Raw genomic sequence first — 23,027 nt, 5'->3', positions numbered from 1 at the left:
GTCTTACTACCCTGTCATCACCACTTCACTTGTAGGTTTTAGGAGGGTGTCAGTCTCGTTTCCAAGCTCATTACCTATGAACTACACCGTGAACATTCAGCGATCAAATAACCATGTTGTTGCAGATAGCCTACTGCAGAGATATTTTACGCGGAATATTTTTCACCAGAGGGGCTTTATACAGCAACTCCCTGTAGTAAGATTGTAGCCCAATAGCCATATGTTCAATGCTTAATACAGTGACTATACTATCCAAGCATGTTCTTCACCAATTCAATTAAATTATTTAATTTGCTGAGCAATATCCCACAAAATTGGAGATATCGATGAAAAAAGTAACTCTACGAGAAAAATATGTTTTTTTCCTGCATGTGACAATTAAATGTCCCAAAGTCCCACGAGCTCATTAACATAGTCCTAGTCTGTTATTAAAATATTGAAGTAAGTGGCAATAGAAGACACGATGACTCCTACCACTACGTTTTGAAGTTTCAGTGATGTGCTTGTTGCTGAGTTTGCAATAATCGTTGTAAAATAGAAATATCTCCAATTATTAATACCCATAAGGTATAAGCCTTAAGGCCCACATGGTATGATTTTGTTGAATTAGACGTGGTTATATCAGTGTGGTTCATTTCTCGACGGGACCCATTCAACCTTTGCAAACGTGTCCAATTGAGGAACCCGCGCTACAGACTTAAGTTAAATAATTTGCATTAAAGCTTGAACTCTTGATGTGATTCACATCAAATGAATCACATCAAGAGGCGAAGGGTTTGACACGGGGATAAATTGTAAGTGCAATTTGATTGATCATCAATCAGTTGATGACATGAGGAAAAATATTCATTTCAAAAAGTACAAAAAAACCTTCGATCAACGGGATATAAGGATACAGTTGTAGATATTCTGAATATAGGCCAACTCATCTTTAACGATAGAAAATATTTTCTGAGTGATATGGTTTGCAGAAAAATAAAATGTAATTCTGCTTAAAACACATAACCCCCCTCCCCCTCTGAAACAAATAAATAGATACCGTGTCACAAATCACACAATACACATGAAAAATAGATAGGCTATATTGTCCTGTATGTGTCGAGATCCCAGTTGTCTGGAAGAAGTCCCCTCTTGACGAACCATTGCGAATCAACCATAAAATTGCGCTCTCGCTGTTGCCCTTCACTTAAAATTAGTTATATATTCATACCCTAATTGCATTAATGTCATGTGTTAAGTCCCCCCACATATTTAAAAAAAAAGAAGACGTTTTTTTCTTCTGAGGAAAGGACTGACATCACCCATTCATTTTATCAACATAATCACTCCGGAGATGTCTTGACTTAAAGTCCACACAGCTCTAGTGTATATCGGGGAGATCTGGGTTGCATCTTCTGAAGAAAGACGCATTTTTGTTACTCCTCTAAACCTTAAGGGGAGTTTTTAGCTTTTGGTCAGCGAGTGGTTCCTGGAAAACATCTGAATCGTTTTATAACCAAACACAGCTGCCGCGCCAGTGTATGTGTGCGTGCGTGACAGTGTGTATGTGTGTGTTCATCCGTATGTGGAAGAGGGAGAGAGAGTGAGGGTATCTGTTTGCTTCCCTTTCCAAAACGGAAAGAAAGAAAAAAGTTTGTTCGTCTTTTTCTCCCAGTAACTTTTTTTAGGCATGAACGCCGAGACGTGCGTCTCATACTGCGATATGACATCCATGGATTCATATTATAGCCCCTCTGCACCGCAAGGTAGGGATCATCCGACGAACCCGTTTAGGACATACCAAGTAAGTGACACCAAATACAGCCCCACTTTCCTGCCAAACAAAGGTCAGGCTTACGGAGAAAAGTCTCGGAGCCCATTCCAACAGGAGTGTCAGTCATTGGATGCCACCGCTGGAGAAGGCACCTTTAACAAATACCACCTCTTCATGCAGAGGTCTTCTTGCAAAACCCCCCCCGAAGGAGGCAAACTGCACCAAGAAAGCGGACACAACGGAGCGCTCATTCCCTGCTATGGTGAGTAAAACCACAGTTCTGTTTCAAACGAACAGAGATGTCCCGTGTCCCTTATTCTTTACTCTTATGGAAAAACCATATCAAATGACAACCGAAATTGTGCTTGTGTTCTGTATACACTGCTCGGTGTTAATATCTGTTCACTTGACTGACTATTCCCCCAATTATGAGGGATGTTTTGCGTATTTTCTTCTTGAAGTTGGGAACCTTATGCATGTCTCCACATGCCTCGTAAACAGTTTCCTGTACGTTGAGAAATTCCTTCCAATAATCAGAACCGACGATAAAATAAAAGAAATGGGTGAAGTAATCCCGTCTGCTATCATCCCGGGTGTTAGGATAATATCACTAATCGCATATGAACATTTGTCAATGCATGAGTCTTTACAAACTCAATGTGATGGACTTCACAACTTACTACCAATATTACGGCCACAACTATCCACTGTAACACAATTACGAAGAGGCATAACCTTCCCGACTATCACGTTTTCCCTTTGACGATTGAATTAAATTAGGCTATATTTAATGCGATAATCTACATTACAATCCTTCATACTGAATCTGAATCGGACAATTGAATTAACACGTTTTCAAGCATGAAAAATTACCGAGCGTCGAATTGACTTTATTATGGGCAATAGTTTATCAGCGGACCAATATTATTATCCCTAGTCTCTTTAAATCTATAGCTAAATACTCAATATTGTCTCATGAGCAATAGATGTTGGGGGAGTTTGCAAATGTTAAGAATCCATCGATGACATACACCCACACCCACCCACTCACACACACACACACACACACATACGTTTCGGCACCTATATGATATCAAGGTAAAGATAATCAGATTCTTATAGAAAATATTGCCCAAACTGATAGCCTACGGTGAATTGAAGTTTGTGACTAAAACATTGCTGATCAAACAGCCTGATTTTGTGAACTGAGAAAATAACACTGTAAAGTCCTCTAGCCTACAATAGCCTACGTGCACTCTGCAGAAACGTTGCGTAATCGTGACTTGGGTATTGGTGACCTTATAGATGTTTGTATGACCATACAATAAAATATAACGGATCACAAGCTCTTAAGCAATATTTGTTTATTTTACAATGAAATACAACCTTTAACTTTGCAACTGGAAACCTAGAGTTGCCATGCATTCAATTAATATGTAATGTGTAAAATGCCTACATGCAATTCTTAATTCTTAATAAGAAATAATACCCTCTACTGATTTACCGAACTATATCTTTATGTTGAAGATATTCTGCAGAGGTCTAGCAAAGGGCACATCTTGAGCGCAGGAAAAATCCGCCCATGCTATAAATTTAACACAAATACCGCAAAATCCAGCGCTTTCTCTAACCATCTGCGAGCAACTTGTGGGGGAGATGGAAACCCACGGACATACAGCGGCTTCTCAGATGATGAACTGGAGGGAAGCATCAAATACTGCGGTAAAAGCTTTCTGGAACCTCTCTCAGGAGAGTGGCTACAAGTGCTAAGAATTTTTGTAGGAGTTATTACAAATTTCAAACGTGATTCATTTGTTGTTTATGGTTGAGAAGTCAGTGACCAAAGCCAGATGATATTCGATACGTAGGCCATGAATCCTCAAGAAAATGGTTTACTTCAACAAGACTAAAGCAGTGCTAAAATTATAATACAGGCAAAATATACCTAAGACTTTCTGCCAAATAATTATATGTCAGTCTCACGTTTCGAAGTCTCTATAAACCAATTGCTATTAATGTATGAGGAGTTCTAATTTCTAAAACATGTTCATTCAATTTGGCCCAATTCTGTCTCAGGTTTAGGCTACATTTAGATCAAAGATGTCCAACGTTCCTTAATTTAAACGCACATTCTTCAAATGTTTTATTACAAAAAGTAAGAGCGCATAGACATTGATCGAACCACATGATAGCTTATTGAACGCTATAGGTAACATTAACTGGAATGTAGCCGAAGAATAAGTAAAAATCACCAATTTCAATAATCCTTAATTAATCATGCTCGAAAATCAACCAAGCGCTCTGTGAGACAAACGTAAGTATTTTTCCATTTATCTGTGTAATTTAGAACATTTAAATGTAATACCGATTACATCTGACTTATAACATAACAATAACATCCGTTTATAGAAAAACAGTTAAAAAAATAAATAAATAAACGACACTAAAGATGCATGCACAGTGAACGTATGGACACTGGACAGTGCTGCTAACACAAACGACATCCACATTAAAATCAAATGCCAGATTACTGAAATTATAGAATGAAATTAGAATAGCTACCCATTTTCATCAATATACTAACTTTCGATTAAACGAAAGTACAGGCTTCACCAAACTTGTTAACGATTCACTATTACAGATATTCTAATGAATATCTAGTGAAAACGACAGGAGTCCTGTCCTTCGTGAAAATGAACAAACGGGGAAACAACCAAAGAGGATATAACGAGTTGAGATATCAATATAAAAGCGAAAGCCCTGAATCACTGCTGTCAAAGAGAAGACATTGATCAATTGTCTGGTCTAGCGGGCGGGCCAACGTGAGAAAAAGTGCACATGAAGAAACTTTAGTTAAACTTTGCCATGCTGTTCTTACTGTTGGCTAATGGCTACCATGATGAGGATCAGGATGATATTAATGAGGATAAAGATTATATTATTGTTGATGACTAGACTATCATCATCATCATCATAACAGTAATAATATTATTATTACATAATTAAGTATTTATAGCTGAGTTACGGAGGAGGGCTGGGCACTGAAAACACGCCACTAATGTGCCAGACTAGGATTTCTGTAAACCTTAATGAAAGCACATAAACCAATCAGTCTTTTCTTCGCTACATAATTAGTTTAAACGGGTGACGTAACATAGCATAGCCATCCATATAAGATTTATTAATGATGGTCTGCTGTGCAGATGTTATCGAATCTCTTTGGTTTAATCAAATAACTTTAGACAACAACACACGAACCCCAGACACTTGCTTTGTCAAAAGTATACGACTGATCGATCACTGCTGGGAATCTATGGGAATACGACTCCTACTACTGATAATAATAACAATAATATTAATAATAGCTAAACAATAGTTAACCATATGAGCATATTATGATGAATTAGAAGTATATTAGCGTATGCACATCTTTACTATTCAAAAAGCGACAAGTTGCCTATTATGTGGTCATTATATAGCTTCCAATATTTAGACAGTTCTGAACAAGAAAATATTCACCTGAAATAAATGAGTAAATACTCTGATCCAAACTTGAACCCAAACGTGGTATGCCTATAACATTAAGCCTACAAGTTATTCAAATTTAACATAATATCCCGTTTTTCACATATTTAATTTCCAATCCTGTGTTATTACCTTGCTTAACATTTAGTACGTAATGACTCAGAGGAGAGGTGTGCGTAATATAGCGCTGAAAAGATCAGGCCTAGGCCTGCACATAAACCTGTAAAAAATTACGAATATGCTCGGCATATACAAAGTCAACTAATGAAAACGTATAGACACGGACTGAAATTTGAATGATCGATGTGAAAGTGCGTTTGAATCACATAGACCTATACTAAAAAAAAACACACACATTGTCACGCTTTCCTATCAACTCGGGTTCATATTTGCAATGGAATGCGTTTTTGTCCGGGGAAGAGTTTTGATGTTCTATACCTACCAGATCACATAATCACTCACGAGATATTATTTAGGGTCACGTTTGAAAGACTCTAAACCTGGTATAGGAAGCCTTATTGGTTTCGACCACAGGTATAAATCATGGCAGGAAATTCAACGGAGACTTCGTGAGTTATTACTTAAATCAGGCTTAAGCAGGTAGGCTGACATTCCTGGAGTCACAGTCTTTACAATATTTCCCACTAGACACCGCGGGGACCTTTGAACATAATACCAGCGCTGTTTTCGGGAGATTTCAAGTGAGTTTGTTTCTTTTTGCGTTCGGCTGAACTTGCCGGTGGCCTGTAGTCTACATAACGTCGCACACTCGGTAGATGTAAAGAAAATTATTTCTGCTGTTAATCTCAAACAAACCGCTATAAATAATACTTAGCCTTGTGATGCCGTCCTAATATATCTTATTAAAGCAATAAGTGAGCCACTAAAAATAAAGTTTACACCAAAGGACATATCTAATATTTTACAACAGATCACACATTCGAATTCAACAATATGAGACTATTTTCTTTCCATGATAAGACCAATCAAAATTGTTATATGACCTTTCAAAACAAAGGACCCAATAAAATGTGATGTTCTATGGCAGGGTTTCCCAAACTTGGTCCTAGGCCCCCCCTCTGGGAGCCCGTTTTTTTTGTTGTCCTAGCACTACATAGTTGATTCAAATAACCAACTCATCATAAAGCTTATTTGAATCAGCTGTGTAGTGCTAGGACAGAAAAACAAAACGTGCTCCCAGGAGAGGCCCAGGACCAAGTTTGAGAAACCCTGTTCTATGGTATCACAGGACCCTGGCTGGGTAGACCATGCACATTTTTACAGTGGATGCCACCGTTGCAGCAGCCTTGCCGGACCACAGGTATGACTGACTCAGATAGAGCGAGCGTTAAAGAGCAGGCAGGAACGTCTCAGCACTACAGGAGACCTCCACCATTAATGTGACTCAGATGTACATCTGCACCTCCCCCAGTTATTTTCATACTTTCAAAGGCCAGCCCCCAGTAAGCACAGGCAGTCCCTGCGTGTCCAAGAGGTGACTGGATTGTGTAACCTTGCTAAACAAGTGCCGCACACAAATACACAACGTGTCACCATTACAATATTTGGTTATGGGGTGGGTTGCAAGTGACTGAAAGGATCAGGGAATGATTTAGTGGGTGTACAGGGTAACAAATGGCATGGTTTCAACCATTCCTCCATTCAAACCTCTTAAGATGAAACAATGGGACACTTTCTACGGCCCATCAGTCCAGTTACATTGAGGTTCTCTCAGGTCAAGCAGCCCTGGACCAACAGTATGCTACTTCAGGGACAACACATACAAGGTCTGTGCATTAGCAGTAGGTGAGAGCAGTCCCTTTCCTAGCCGGGTCTACATGCAGTGATTAAAATTCAACCTGATAAAATCTGACAACAGGTGGCCTTTAAATTGGGGGATTGTGTTTTTTTTACATTAAAATATATAGTAGAATAGAATAAGATGTAATAATAGATCGTTTCTTGACTTGGTTTGACACACACAAACAATGCACATTGTCAGAGATAGCTATCCTTGGCTTCTCTGCAGTGTCAAGAGTGGTCAGAATACTCACTGAGAACGTAACCTCCAAACTAGGAACATGAATATCTTTATATTTTTCTTGAAGCAACAGAAATTTTCCTCTTATGGTGCTTGACCGTCTTCCCTGAGGACAGGATACAGAGACCTTTATGGTTTCCTGACCTTTTTAGAAGAGCTGTACCCAACATTTCTTCAGAGAGAATTGATCTAAAACCCCAAAGAATCCCAACAGAAACGTACATTATGTTTTCGTAACATTTGTAGTCAAGATCACTATTTACTTTAACATCAGCCCGGCAGTCACCTTTTCCAATGAACTATTCGTGAGCTATGGACAGAGAGAGGAAAATCCTTTGTTGTGACATTACAAGCATTTGGTATATAGTTGTGGTTACAATATTGTGTTTTCATTCAAAGAGAGGGAGGATACAGGAGGTGTGAATCAACTGTCCTGTGAGATCCTTTCAAACTAGACTGAAGTCACCAACACCCTATCTGCTGCCCTTTCTCTCTCTACCATCTTTAGTACAGCACAACCATTTGAGCCTTTCTTTCTGTCCGTCTGTGCTGATTGATATGAGCAGCGGGTAATAGAAACCAGCCATGGAAGTGCTGCGAAGCCTGGAGAACCAGGACACACTTCAGCAGGTTGCTGACATGACTAGAGGTGACAAGGACCTAGGATCATTTTACCAGTTAACTCGTGTTTTGGCACAGCAATTTACATTAAGCTCAATCTGCCGGCTGGAGTGCGACAGGGCTACATTGAACCTCGTACTCCAGGCCTTCTCTCAGCCCGGCAGTCAGATCCTCTGCTGTGTAACTAAACCCTCCATAGTTGAGGCCCTCAGAAGATGCTTACTGATCAGACGTCCAGCACAAAGAATATCTCTGAAGATTAGAGTCTGTAATATCACCTACTGTGTATACATTTTCTCAGACGTTATAGTACAGTTAAAAGTTAGCATGTCCATTGGCCTGGACAGTGGCACCCATCACAAGAACTGAAATTATAAGCGTGTTGCTTTTTTCTATAAACTACCCATTGAATCACATTATTTCACATGGTGTTTCCTAATGAGTACTATGTAAGTTCACATGGTGTTTCCTAATGAGTACTATGTAAGTTCACATGGTGTTTCCTAATGAGTACTATGTAAGTTCACATGGTGTTTCCTAATGAGTACTATATAAGTTCACATGGAAGCTGCTGTAAAAAACTTTAAGAAGCCTTTATGAAATTATATATTATTTCACAAGCAGATGATCATTTTTGATTAGTTACAATGATTAACAATTTGGACCACCAAGGACAATCTAGTGCTCTTTCCACATTGTATTTACTTCAGTATAACAATGCTATTGTCAGAAGTGGAATCCACATGATGCTAAGAGGACAGTGACCAACCTGTCTTTTATTATGGCATTCCCGTGCACTCGTAAAATGTGTGTTTGCTTCATTGTGGTTTTTAACATCACCCGAGAGATTCAGACCTCACTGGGAAAGGAGGAGGGAACATAACGTCAACTGTTAGATAAACTGAGAGGATCTCACATTAAGAAGCCTTCCCCTCTCAAGGGGTCTCCCTCTGCATTCATTCAAATAACATGAAGGCTTTTAGCCATTTCAGTACAGTACTGGTTAAAACCACAGCGTACGCAGTCTAATATTACTTTGCATGAACTTTGCATTACACTGGGTATTATATCTCCAACACAACTTACAGTGTTGTTACAGTTATTACTGTGTATTTACATGGGTATAAGAGCAGGGGAAAGTGTTTCCAGATATGCTAATAAGTTGGTTTCAGAAAGACAAATAGAGCTTTGTTCCTTCATCTTATGTGTAATTGCCTAACACTGTTTTGACCTTGTTTTAGAGCTAGCCAAACTGTGGAAAAGGCACTGAGTAGACCCTAGCCCAGTCTCAGGCTAGTGGAGATCCTGCCATGCTCTAGGGCCTGAGAGAGACTCTCAGACAGATAAAGAACCTTGAAGAGAGAGGGGTGATTTATCAGTGTCTCAGGCTTTATGGATACGCTCCCATAGCAGTTGTTTTTTGGCGCAGCGTGTGCACCTCACAGCAGCCTGATGGGATGAATCATCCCTCTCAGTGTTTGACTTCAAAGTGGACGCTTACCTATCAGATGCTCCCAAACTACTGTAGCTATAAGCTAGTCACAGAGAGGTACTTATGGAACGTTCTCATCCGTTAGCTGAGGTTTTGTTTACGGCGTCAGGCATATGAGAGGGAAACAGGGATATGAGAAAGGCATGGGCCTAGTGAGCACCAACTTAGGCTAACCTTGAACTGTTTCAATGACTGCAATTGACACCATAGCCTACTCATACTGCGGTGCTATTCGTAGTGGTGTCATGGTGCTCCTGACCAGGAACAAGATCGTTTAAGAAGGACGGGTTTATAAGAACTACTGAGACTCGACTCCATCTGCCTTTGGGTAGGCGATTAGCTCTGGTTTTGCCAATGGCCGTGTAGGCAGAGGGCTTGCTAATAAGGCTCTCCCCATGCTAATGCCTTGTGGTGACACACTCACAGGCTGCAATAAAATGGATCAATGTCTCTCACATCACTTTTCATTCGTCATGGTGTAGACATGATAAAGTTTACATCTCAACACACCAGTCAGTCTCTCCATACACTACCTGTGTTAGTTAGTGTGTCTGTCTTTATGTAACAGCCTCACAGCCAGCAGAACGAGCAGGAAGAGAGGAATTCCCAGAGTTGGCGGGACTTCAGAGCACAAAGCTTCCCATTTCGATTCAATCCATATTTTAAGAAGGGAAAACAAACCAAATTAGAGTTACAAATAAATGCTTAGCAGAGAAAACAGCTTACACAAATTTCCTCTGCTTCCTGGGTCCAGTCAAAACAGGGATCTATCAAGCCTAGACTACACACACTTAATCTCTTTTATTTATGTTTTCTAATATTTAGGGATATTTCTTTGGGTTTGGGAATATTTAGCCATTAATCGCTCTCAGTCACCGCAGGGTGTCTAATTTATAGTGTTTCTTTTAAATGCTGTGAGCTGACCCTAGCCAACCTTTTCAATAAAGAGGCTGGGGAGGCGCCCTGTCGCTTTACTGCCAGTTAAATTACACTTTGATGTTCCCCTCTCGTTTTTGACAGCGACTTAACGTCTGTCCCCAGTGAAGGTCTGACCCTTGCTAACTTTAAGGGGTCCAGCACGGATTTCCAAGGGCAGGAACTATAATCATTTACCCCTCATAGCATAGATGCTATGATGATCATATCTATTACTCTAACGTAACCATCTTTTTTCTTATTTTGATATTTTCTGTGGACACAACTTTTTAAAAGACTCAGAGTGCAAAATATAAAATTACATTTGAAGACATTTTTTTGTGGGGAAATGAAAACGCTATTGAAATGGATTTACAAGACCCTGGGTTGCTCTGCAGGCAGGTGTGAATACTATTAGGGTTAAACTGCCAATTAGTTCTCTGGTTTAACCTCACCCCTCTTCTCTCTCACCCACTGATGAACTCTGCTTACAGACCCTCTTGGTTTCAGCTTGGTCAGATCTGGACTGATTTAGAAGAGTATTCTGTTTCCTTGACATTGTAAAGAATAATATGAAGATTTCAGTTCCGAACTATCCTGTACTTGGACACAGCCACAGTTCTGTATCACATCTCATTATTTCTTACTTTAAACAAACATACAAATAGCATAAGACAGCAGTTATACAACTGGAAGGGACCAGGGAAGATATTTCAATTTTAGATCACAGCAGTTGTACAGTCACTGTAGACTTGGTATGTCAGATCCCTAACAGGGTTGGGGCAGACAAAGAACAATGGGCTCCAGACGTGCCTCTCTCCGTCAGAGAGCTGTAATTGGAACTGATGTGGAATCTTGGATCCAAAGTAAAAAAATAATAATCTGTGAACACTGTTGTAGAGCAGATTCCTCTAACACGCTATGAGGTTTTAGCAGAAGGGACTGAGGAGTTTATTGTCTGCTTGCTTCCAAGTGTTGTATCAGGGATGCTGAGATCTAGACCTGTATAACAGGTGAAAGGTGAAAATGAGAGGAGGGTTAACTGTAACCACTGATAAATTACAGCAGCATGTCAGAACATATCCTGTCATAGAGACAGAAGTGTCTTTGCTTTATACAGTATATAACGTATCATACTTTCACTAAGCCCAAATATGATTGTTAATCCGATCAACTACGGTGAAAGTGTCTGAGTATCAGTTATCGTCAGGAAAATCCACCATGATGCTAAATGGAAATGTCTGCCTGCCCAATCAGTGATCATGACATGTAGTGAGGAATGCCACTCTGACATTGCTCATCCTAATATTCATACATTCCTTAATTCCATTATTTTACTTTTAGGTTGTGTGTATTGTGTGTATTGTTGTGAATTGTTAGATATTACTGCACTGTTGGAGCTAGAAACACAAGCATTTCGCTACATCCGCAATAACATCTGCTAAACATGTGTATGTGACAAATACAATTTTGATTTGATTTGATGATGCTGTATTTCTGAAATACTTTAGTGATGACTACTTTTAGTGATGACTACTTTTAGTGATGACTACTTTTAGTGATTACTGATAAACTCTTTACCTCCATAGGAGAGTTGGAGAAAATATTGCCTCTGCGATTTCAGAAGGACCTCTCCATGCCAATTACTCTCAGTGGGCACGGATAACAAGCGGGAGATTGTCACAGTACCCTGCCTCTGCCAAAAACCATCAATGACACAGGGCATAAACAAGAGTCTTTGATCAGACGCAGAGAGCCCTTGATTTCAAGCAGCCTGACAGCCTTGCCTTGTTGGGACCATCGGTGCAGGGCATATGATGAGGGAATAACTAGAAATGATTACGTTTTGGTAAATGCGTTGAGCTTGCTCGTCTCAGGCTTAACAGGATGTGTCAGTCCTGGGCAGGCAGCAGGCAATGTGGGAGCCATTATACCCCTGGCCAGGGCCCGGGCCCCGGTCGATGCTGCCTGCCTGCCTGACAGTCCACAGTGACCAGGGTGCTTGGTAGCAGCCCAGGGAAGGCAAACTGACACGGCCAGAGAGAGTGAGACTGCTCAAATTAGACCCTCACAATTATTTACCAACACCAGGAGTAATCTTTTTCCTCATATCCAACTCTGAGGGAAAAGCTATAACTTACAGTATGATAATAACAGACAGAATGAGAATTGGAGGTTTGGAAAATCAGACGGGTGAAACATAACAGTGCAACAGTGATTGGTATAAGTGAACAACTTAATTACAATGTTATGGTAGGAAGAGGGGCTTTCCCTAAATGTGGCCCCTGGTGTAAACAAACCCTACAGCACAAGGCTTATATTTCTCATGGTGTCATTGACTGTTATGCGGCTCCCTTTACCCAAGTCCTTGAAAGGTGTGTAGGGCGGGGGACCGAGGGTGTGTGTATCATCAGATGCGCTATCAGGTCCCCTCACCTTGCAGCACATTACCCAACAAGGCTCTGTGTGGAGGGCCGGAGGGCATGCTGCCCTGCTGTGTTGAAAGCAGTACGCACACCAGAAGCTCACATGCACACCTACACCCCCTGGCTCTAACTTGACAAGGCTTTACCCCAGCCTCAGATAAGAAATGAGCACATCCCAACCCTGGGCTCCCTAAAATAATTCCCTGTCTCTTAGAGCTAAGCTAAACAGAGGGGAGCGTAGTGCCTGGACTCACCACTAGACCGAGCCAGAGAGGACGTCACCAAGCAGAGGGGTTGAGAAGCAGATGTGAGGTTTGGCTTGGACCCCAAACCATATTCTATATCCCCTTGAACAGCCTAGAGCCCAAGGGGGAGGGTTTGCAGTTCATATGAGTGAGCATGACAACACATTGCCTTCCCAGGACCCCAAACAGACCCCTTAATAGAAGCCGTAATGGAGAGAGTTTAATGATCCACTGGCAGGGAGGGCAGTAAGGGCACAGGGGATTGGCACTATTGTGGAATAATGGACGAACGGCACACTGGAACAGACAGCATCATGGGAATTTATGATCAGTAGGCTGACTGAGGTTTCACGGCTAGGCTGCTGTGTGTGTTTCCCCTCGCTACAAATTACCGTCCAGCAAATTGCCACTGACACTCTTGTTGCCGGGTTAGTTTGGTCGTGTTACTAAGTGAGCTTCAGCTTGCAGCCGCACCACAAACCACGCCCGGCCCACGTGTCTGCGTCAAAGACCTGAGTTCCCCCAGCGTAAGACCTGACTCCAACCCCAACCATACTGAGAGAGAGAGAGAAAGAGAGAGAGAGAGAGAGAGAGAGAGAGAGAGAGAGAGAGAAATAGAGAGAGACACACAGAGAGACACACAGAGAGACACACAGAGAGACACACAGAGAGAGAGAGAAGTACACACACGGAGAGAGACACACAGGGAGAACAGAGAGAAAGAAAAACACCCACAGAGAGACACAGAGAGAGAGAGAGAGATGTGAAAATCTGTAATTTTCTATTATTCTGCAATTACTGCCTGCCAGGGTGTCTGTTTCCATGATTTATGAGCAGCAGTATGGAGGGAGAGTTCTGGGAGTCACACAGCTTACACATACACTCCTAACCACACCATGAACCAGAGTCCAGACCTGGAACCAGCTGGCCAGGGAGCTTTCAAAGAACAACATGCTGCAAGAGTCATTTGGTCCTTGTGCTAGTGCTATATAATACTGTAAACACAGTCTAAATTAGTTTTCTGTTGCACATCAGTCCCAAAACATATGGTGTCAATAATAACCACATCCATAATAATTGAGCACAGTACGATATATATTGTGTTCTAACACCTTCCTTCTCTCATCCTCTCTCCAGGTAAAGACAGCTCAGGACTGACAGACTCTGACCTGACCCCAAACTCTGACCCCTCTGGGATGGACGGCAGCTACCTGAGTGTGAAGGATCAAGGCGTGAAGGGCCCCTCGGACCGACCAGGCTTGGACATGGCCGGCCCCATGGACAAGGGCGAGGGTGAGAGCAACAAGGGCAAGAAGAGGCGTAACCGCACCACCTTCACCAGCTACCAACTGGAGGAGCTGGAGAAGGTCTTCCAGAAGACCCACTACCCAGATGTGTACGCCCGCGAGCAGCTGGCCCTCCGGACTGACCTGACTGAGGCCCGGGTACAGGTAAGACTGGCTCACCTGAGAGGAGCTCTACTGCTAACCGCTACTTACACAGGTCCTGTGAAGATCTGGGACTTCAGTCTAGCAGTATCCCTTTCATTACACATCAATAACAGTTATGATCACCATTATAAACAGAAGCACAATTGGTAAAGGTCTATACTTGAGCATCCTTTACTGGCCAAACAGGAACAAGGACCAATGCTATCTCAAATCAGATGGCAGCTGTTAGTTATTGAGAGGACTTGAACAAAAACCAGACAAAGCCAATGACTAGGAGATTGTGGATAGAATCACATTAATCTCTCAACATCTGTGGCTTTGGAGAGATAATGTCGCCAAGACACCAGGGTGAGAGTGAGATTTATCTGGTAATGTGGGAGTAGGGGCCAACGCAGGGCAGGGGGCCCCAAGGGGATGAGGCTGGAGCTGGGCCTCATATGTTCACCGTCAAGAGAGCAGACTTTCATCCACATATGAGGAGACACGCTTGGTTCTGCTCAGCTCCAAACCCTAGCCTGCACCTGAACCCCTGGACTTCTGAACCTCTGAACTGAGCTCTGCAAGTGGCTAACCAGGCCGGGGCTACAAACATACAACCTTCCTGTGACCTTTGATTTACATATAATCCGTCAATGACTATTGCCACATTCCAGCATTGGTGGATAGACGATGAGACTCCCCTCGTTCGGAACACAGACACAGACACAGACACACAAAGACACACGTGTGCACATGCAAAGTCTACCAAAAGCCCTTGGATTCATTGTGTTTTTCTTTCATTAACATCCTGTTCAGGAAGAATGTGTCCCTCCCGTGGTCTCGAGGGTAGGTGTGAAAACCTTCCCCTGAGCCTCTGGTAAGTTGTGAGGTTCGCAGCAGCCATCATGCACTATTCCATAGGAAACATGCCACGATATACAGTACAATACCAACACAAATATCTGTAAATACAAACGTCATGTGGAAGTAAAGAGAGCAAGTGCTCTGTGAAAGAGTCTGAGGGATGAGATCAGGCTGGATCTTTATATGACATGTGCTGGCACAGTGGCCAGAAACCCCTGAGAGTGAAACACAGGAAGTCCTATTCAGCCTAGAGCTCTCTCTCTCTCTCTCTCTCTCTCTCTCTCTCTCTCTCTCTCTCTCTCTCTCTCTCCTCTCTCTCTCTCTCTCTCTCTCTCTCTCTCTCTCTCTCTCTCTCTCTCTCTCTCTCTCTCTCTCTCTCTCTCTCTCTCTCTCTCTCTCTCTCTCTCTCTCTCTCTCTCTCTCTCTCTCTCTCTCTCTCTCTCTCTCTCTGCTCTCTCTCTCTCTCTCCCTCCCTCCCTCCCTCCCTCCCTCCCTCCCTCCCTCCCTCCCTCCCTCCCTCCCTCCCTCCCTCCCTCCCTCCCTCCCTCCCTCCCTCTCTCTCTCTGTCTCTTTGTGTGTGTGTAAAAGACACAAGATGCCTCGTCAGTCAAAGAAGAGGACTTTCTGCTCTTTACTCAGAAAAAAAGGAGCTCTGCATCTAAAGTGGACAAACTGTTCAACTAAATCCACAGGAATTTGTGCTGCTAAAAAGCTAATAGAACAGTGGGTTTTTGTTGATTGGAATTCCACTGAGATTTCAGTTTTGTGGTTGTCAATAGATTTCCAAACAAATACTTCTTCATCAAGGCAGTGTTTTTCAGATTGTAACTGAAATACCCTCTCTTTAGTCCACTTAACGGGACAGAACAAGAGGAGCTTGTAAACTTGCCTGACCATAAACGTTAGCCAGAGAAATGTTTGTTTTTTCTGTCTACTGGTTTCAAAGGGAGGAAGTCGGTTGAGCTCTGAGTCATATGCACTCCAGATACATCTACAGGTCACAGGTCAAGGGTTTCAATAACATCACGTCTCTCAGAATACCTTGCTGTCAGCTCACAGCTCTGAGGGTGCTGGACATGGGGATATTTTTATTTAACAAGGCAAGTCAGGTAAGAACACAATTTCATTTACTATGACAGCCTTCCGGGGAACAGTGGGTTAACTGCCTTGTCTAGGGGAAGAACAACAGATTTTTTAACTTGTCAGCTCAGGGATTCGATCCAGCAACCTTTCATTTACTGGCCCAACACTCTAACCACTAGGCTACCTGCCACCCCAAAGGACCAAACTACAGACCTTAGTTAAGATAAAACAGGACAGCCACTCATCAGAAAGCATACTAACAAACAATGTAAATATGATATTAGATATTAAATGGTGTGCTCACTCAGCTGGGTAACTATACAAGGTAGAAATACTTAGTCATTGTGTACCACCATTGTGTACCGTTTGCAGGTCCTTTTGGGCCTTGCTATAGTATGGAAACAGCAGTGACAGATGATCAATCCTCAAAGCTGGTCTCTGACTTCAAAGTGGCTGCATCCCCATGCAGCTTCCCTGCCAGGACAGTTTGGCATTTCTGTGTTCTTTCTCTCTGTGCTGGAACATAACTAAAGCCTCATAGTAAGTCTCTAAGCTACTTTAGCTGTCAACGTCTTTACCAATTACTGTCACTACCCAGTGAGCACAACACAAACACTTAGTTCTGCGGAACAGACCTTGTCTAGGGAGAAGTCGGACAGAAAGCACCACCAAACCGTATCTGTTGGTAGATAGATACTTACTGTCCGAACATGATCAACAACTCTACTGGTGGATCACTGTCAAAAGACACAAAGGGAGAAGGTGCAGGTGAACCAAGGAGTGAGTCCATCCAACTATCACAGTGTAATGTTTACAATCTCTTCTCCACATGATTTAGCATTGTAGTTGAAGAGGGGCTTCATGGGCAATAGAAGCTAGTGAGTATTTGGGTTGTATGAGACTGATGAAAGAAAGACATGAAGACAGAGAGAGAAGGAAAGAGACAGATAACAGCAGTGAGAGGAGAGGAGAGGAGCGTAGCTGTCCTTCTCTCTTGTCTGTGTGACTCCTCTGGGCTGGAGGGGGAGCATCGGAAAGCCAGGGGTTTAGGTGTCAGGAAATTAAACATAAAATGAAAACAAGCTCTGGTTTGAACATTCTCCCATGTCACTTTTCAATTTCCCAAATTCCCTACTCAGATTTAAGGAGGGAGGAAGAGTGTGAGTGAGTGAAAGAAAGAAGAAATGGAAGAGGAGTGATATAAGTAATGTCAGGGGTGCAGAAAGAAAAAGGGGGAATAATTGGCTAGTTATTGTGCTCTCTCACAAAAATGCTGTGATACCATGTCCTGCCCATATATTCCCTGTATCAGTGTAATCAGTGAGTAAAGCTTTCTAAACAGATGATGTGAAGCTGAGGGACAGTGCTCTCTGTGCTCTGTGCCTTGACATAAAGTGCAATCAGAGTCAGGCTGATATCAGGTTACCCAGCTCTGAGATAGGTCCTATGACGTTGTGTGGGGGAGGGCGCCAGGCCTAAGTCCATCTGAGACCGACTCTATTCAGATCACTTTCACCAGCTTTGATGGAAATTTAAACACAATAATGCTTTCAATAAACAACCGTTTTAGGCTCAGATGTCAAAGGTAATTACAGCACATTTTTGTCATGAGAAAATTGCCCTGTTCCTGTCAGAAGACAAAGAAAGGGAGGGAAGGGTCTGTGAACGTTTTGTTTTGAGTACTCAAGTAGAGACCTCCTCTCCACATTGTCTGTATTAGAGACCTAGAGATCCTTCCTTTCTGCTCTCCTCTCTGATTGCCCACCCGCCCAGGGAATCAGACCAACAAATGTATTACTTCACTTTCTTTTTAAATATACCTCTGAAAGTGTGTGTGTGTGTGTGTGTGTGTGTGTGTGTGTGTGTGTGTGTGTGTGTGTGTGTGTGTGTGTGTGTGTGTGTGTGTGTGTGTGTGTGTGTGTGTGTGTGTGTGTGTGTGCGCGTGCGTGCGTGTGTATACTTGGTTGACGGAGATGGAAAATTGTACGGGGGTGGCTGTGTAAACCACTAACTGATTGACCAAGGCTCATCCTCAGAACCAAGTTCAAACTCTGTGACAAATCAAGATTGCAAAATAAAGGAGGCTCCCCCTTTGAATAGGTCTCCACTTCAATAGGTCTCCACTTCACGAATCAATAAATAGATGGAGTTCATCTGAGAGGCAGAGGGATCACAGGGAAAGGAATTTCTGGCTGCTTTTGAGACTATAAGCTTAAGAATAGTTTGCTTTATCTACAGAGCAGCACATACTTTCACTTTTTTCCACTGAGAGTTTCGGCACATTGATGTCTGTGCAGATAGAACAGTCACTTTGGCTGTGATCCTCAGAACCCTTTTTCCATACAGAAAACAATAGTGTTGTTTGTATCTATCAGAAAGGCATTCTCCTGAGAAGTGGTGGAAAGTTTAATGCTTCAGTCTTACTGAGTCCAGTACTACCTCCGCCCCGGCCCCCACTAACTCCCCCACTCCCCCATCTCCCCTCCACATCTCCCCCTCCATCCCAACCTCCTGCTGCTGATGGCGCTGATACGAGGGGAACTCAGAGGAGGCCTTCACAATGCCTGTCAACTCCCCCAGACGTCAACCTCCAGCCAGGTCTCTGCTTTCTCTGAGAGAGGGAGACTGTAAAAAATAAGCCATGCACACAGGCCCAGGCCCAGGGCTGAGGGGCAGAGTCCCCTTCTCTGTGATTCCCCTGCCAGGCCAACCCTGGAGGTCCCTGTTTCTCAGGTGGCTGGCAATGCTGCTGTACAGTGTTTGCCCACAGTTCACAGAGCCTCACTGACGCACTGAGCCCCAGGCTTGAGAAACACATGGCAGTCTCTTTCCTCCCCTTACAGCCAAAAGACACAGAACAGCACCACATTTATAATCACAACAGTGTTTGTGCAAGTTATGTGCTTTGTGTATTATACTGTAGGCCTACATATTATTTTAGTTCTATTGGATGTTCAGGGAAAAATGTATGACTATATTCTTCTTTCAATTTTGAACTATGCTCTAAAAAATGTAACTATATGTATCTATGGATCTTATGTGACTATGTGACTCAGTCCTGACCTTTGCCCAGCAGGTGTGGTTCCAGAATCGCCGAGCCAAATGGAGGAAGAGGGAGCGTTTTGGTCAGATGCAGCAGGTTAGAACACACTTCTCCACGGCGTACGAGCTACCTCTTCTAGCCAGACCTGAGAACTATGCACAGGTAATAATAATTAATAATTCAATAATTAAATGTATTTACTGTATATAGCGTTTTTTCAAATGCTCAAATAAAATGCTTGGGCCTCCCGAGTGGCGCAGTGGTCTAAGACAGTGCATCGCTGTGTTGGCTGTGCCACTAGAGATTATGGATTCAAGTCCAGGCTCTGTCACAGCTGGCCTCGACCGGGAGACCCATGAGGCGGCGCACAATTGGTCCAGCGTCGTCCGGGTTAGGAGAGGGTTTGGCCGGCAGGGATGTCCTTGTCCCATGACGCACTAGCAACTCCTTTGGTGGGCCGGGCGCAATGCACGCTGACACGGTCACCAGGTGTACGTGTTTCCTCCGACACCTTGGTGCGGCTGGCTTCCGGGTTAAGTGGGCATTGTGTCAAGAAGCAGTGCAGCTTGGTTGGATCGTGTTTTGGAGGACGCATGGCTCTCGACCTTCGCCTCTCCCGAGTCCGTACGGGAGTTGCAGCGATGAGACAAGACTGTAACTACCGATTGGATACCACGAAATTGGGGAGAAAAAGAAAAATAATATAAATAAAAAATAAAAGAATGCTTACATAGTAAGGAGGAAACTCTCCTCAACCACCACCAATGTGAAACACAGCAACCATTTGTGCCAGAATGCTCACCAGCCATCAGCAGTCATGGTGGAGAGGTGAGGTAGGTCAGAGAGTGGGGTTTCTTACATCTTCTGGGTGTTACAGACAAAGGATTTGAGAGAGCAGTTCAAGCTGAGGGGGAGGCCTTTCTCTGTGATACATAGACAGATCAGCAGGCCCAGATGAGGCAGCTCCCCTTCCTGTTCTCTCCTCTCTCTGTCTGCACCCCAGAGAGTGAGGTCAGGCTGGCTCCAGTGACAGGCCAGACACACCCTCACATAGACCCAGAGAACCCCCCCCCCCCATGTATTATTCATCTGCACAGAGGGTCAGAGGGCAGGTGTGTGTGTGTGTGATGCTATGGAATGCAGCTCTGTGCACATCTGGCCACTCCATGCGAGCCTCCAGCAGCACTACCCCGCCCCCACATCTCAAACACCCCCATTCCCACATCCCTATCAGCTCCCTGACCACCGCAGCTCTCTCTCTCTGTCTGTGGAGGAGGGTGACAGGAAGCATGGAGATTTCTAAGACAGCCAGGCAAGGTGTTGAAGGACTGAGGTAGGAGGGAAATGTCTTTCCCTTCAACTTATGTACCGACCTGCAGCAACACTCCAATAGGGTTTTCAACGTTCAAATATCAGGCTATGGACAAGTAGACCATAATGTGAACGTTGCTCCACAGAGTTGATAGGTTAATGAATTATTCAAGTCGATTTGACAGACGATGGTGGGTGTCATAGGCTTCTTGATCTTTATAGCCTTCAAAGCGTTTTACCATAAAAGGTCTACCTCATCTTTAGGCCATTGAGCGCGCCGGGCGAAATATCAAGGAAGAGAAGTGGAGGCTGGTGCACAGGTTAACAATTTTTTGGGGGGTGAGCGTTGTAGACTGATGAATTTTACTGAGGAAGCAAAACATGACAATAAATAATTGTACTGATTGTGCTGTATAGCATTGGTATCCTAGGTTAGAACATTTGTTCGTAAACAGGACTGTCAAACACACCACATCCTTCATTCTGCAATAATCATATTCAGTCCACAGAGGGTGTCTGAAAAAACTAAGCACTGACTCACCCACATAGTTTTGGTATTTAAAGTGACCCTGTCCTCTCTCTGCGTTTCAGATACAGAACCCATCATGGATTGGTGGCGGCAGCGGAGCATCTCCTGTACCAGGCTGTGTAGTGCCCTGTGACTCAGTCACATCCTGTATGACCCCTCACCCTCACTCCGGCAGCGGCGTATCTGACTTCCTGGGCGTCCCGAACCCTGGGGGTCACATGGGACAGACACACATGGGCAGCCTGTTTGGGGGTCCTGGCATGGGGTCAGGGATCAACGGGTACGATCTGAACAGCATGGACCCAGACCGCAAGTCCTCCAGCATCGCCGCCTTGCGTATGAAGGCCAAGGAGCACAGTGCAGCCATCTCCTGGGCAACATGATGCCTCAACAGCAGCAGGACAGGGGCCTCTGGGAACCCCACCACGTCCAATCCAAGCCAAAGCAGAGGGGGGGGGGGCCAGTCTGTGCTACTATAACAGAAATATTGATAATCTAAAATAATAATGATGATAAAAGCCATAGCAAATTGCTGAAGAGGAGAGAAAAGAGACTAACAAATCTGGACAGTGCACTTCTTTATTTTGTGTCTCTGATGGGAGAGACCAGTGGACATCTGAGAAGAACAACAGTCATTCAGTCAGTCAGTCAGTCAGTCAGTCAGTCAGGTAGTTAAAGCATGAGGTGAGAGGCAGGAAATCAAGAATCAGACCTATCCTTAAAGAGACAAATGAATTGGTTGCTTGTTGGAAACAATGTGCTGGTTATACAGTAGCTATAAACTAAAACACAACAAAAATGACAAAAAAGCGGAATATATTTGAACCAATCCCTGCACTTATTCAGTTAATACAGGTAATGCTGTTTGTACAGATATTGAGATGCGTCTGCTAACACACCTGCTAGTGAGAGTCAACATAGCTTTTTCTGTTCAGGTGTTATTATACTTTCTTGTTTTCTGGTATTTAAATTTGAAGTGTGTATTTCTTTATTCATTTTAATCCTGGTTTTGTCCCAGAATCCCTTGTCCCTTTCTGTCAGACTGTGTGCAAGTGCAACTATTCTCTCCACAAAAACTGCAAACTGATATTCACATATTTACATACATTCGGCCTGATTTGGGTCTGTGTGTACATTTGGGTTTCCTAAGGTCATTTTGGTCAGCTTCACTTCAAGAAGAGGGGTGTAGGTAACAGTCAAGCCCAATGCCGATCCATCTCCGTCAGACTAACTGAAAGAATGCTGATAAAATCAGTCATATTCTTCAGTTTTGGAAAGAGGTAAACCATTTCAAAGGTAGATAACTGCTTCTGGTATGCATGGTCAGCAGTAGCATACTTTAGGTTGGTGCTACCTTCCAACACTTAAATGTCAGATATCAATCCAGGTTTTTTAAAAGTGCGGGCAGACAGAGAGTCCTATTTGCACCGCTGATGGGCCGTCACTGAGCCAGAGAGGGACGGGGACGAGGAAGTGGTGTGTGTGAGTATGAGAGAGGTGCACAGCAGGCCTGCTGGGGGCTACAGGGTCTGGGAGCACCAGACAGGCTCAGCTCTGTTTGCAGGAGGAGATTCAAAGTGGACATGCCATTTCCTCCCTTGGCATTTCCTCACCTCACATTTCCACCTAGGGAGTTACAGGAAAAGTGCCCTCCAGTCCCATTGCCAGAGATAACACCCAGCGGCAGCCTTGAACAGCAGAGAGGCAGTGTAGATTATATAGACAGTTTTTGAGGGAGGATAATAAAAT

The 23,027-nt window shown here is 43.4% G+C and overlaps 1 protein-coding gene across 1 annotated transcript; it reads left to right on the top strand.

Annotated features, from left to right (window-relative positions):
• The first annotated feature begins 1,480 nt into the window (after positions 1 to 1,480).
• LOC109881442 (homeobox protein aristaless-like 4) lies at positions 1,481 to 22,242 on the top strand. The gene is made up of 4 exons (XM_031831113.1): positions 1,481 to 2,015; positions 14,156 to 14,469; positions 19,472 to 19,600; positions 21,341 to 22,242. The coding sequence occupies exons 1-4, from the start codon at positions 1,670 to 1,672 to the stop codon at positions 21,659 to 21,661; spliced, it is 1,110 nt and encodes a 369-aa protein (XP_031686973.1). The 5' UTR covers positions 1,481 to 1,669; the 3' UTR covers positions 21,662 to 22,242.
• Positions 22,243 to 23,027: the final 785 nt, after the last annotated feature.

Source organism: Oncorhynchus kisutch, linkage group LG8 (assembly GCF_002021735.2).
Source record: "Oncorhynchus kisutch isolate 150728-3 linkage group LG8, Okis_V2, whole genome shotgun sequence".
NCBI classification, from domain to species: domain Eukaryota; kingdom Metazoa; phylum Chordata; class Actinopteri; order Salmoniformes; family Salmonidae; genus Oncorhynchus; species Oncorhynchus kisutch.
The sequence above is the reverse complement of the archived record's forward strand: the minus strand, read 5'-3'. Positions and strand labels throughout refer to the sequence as shown.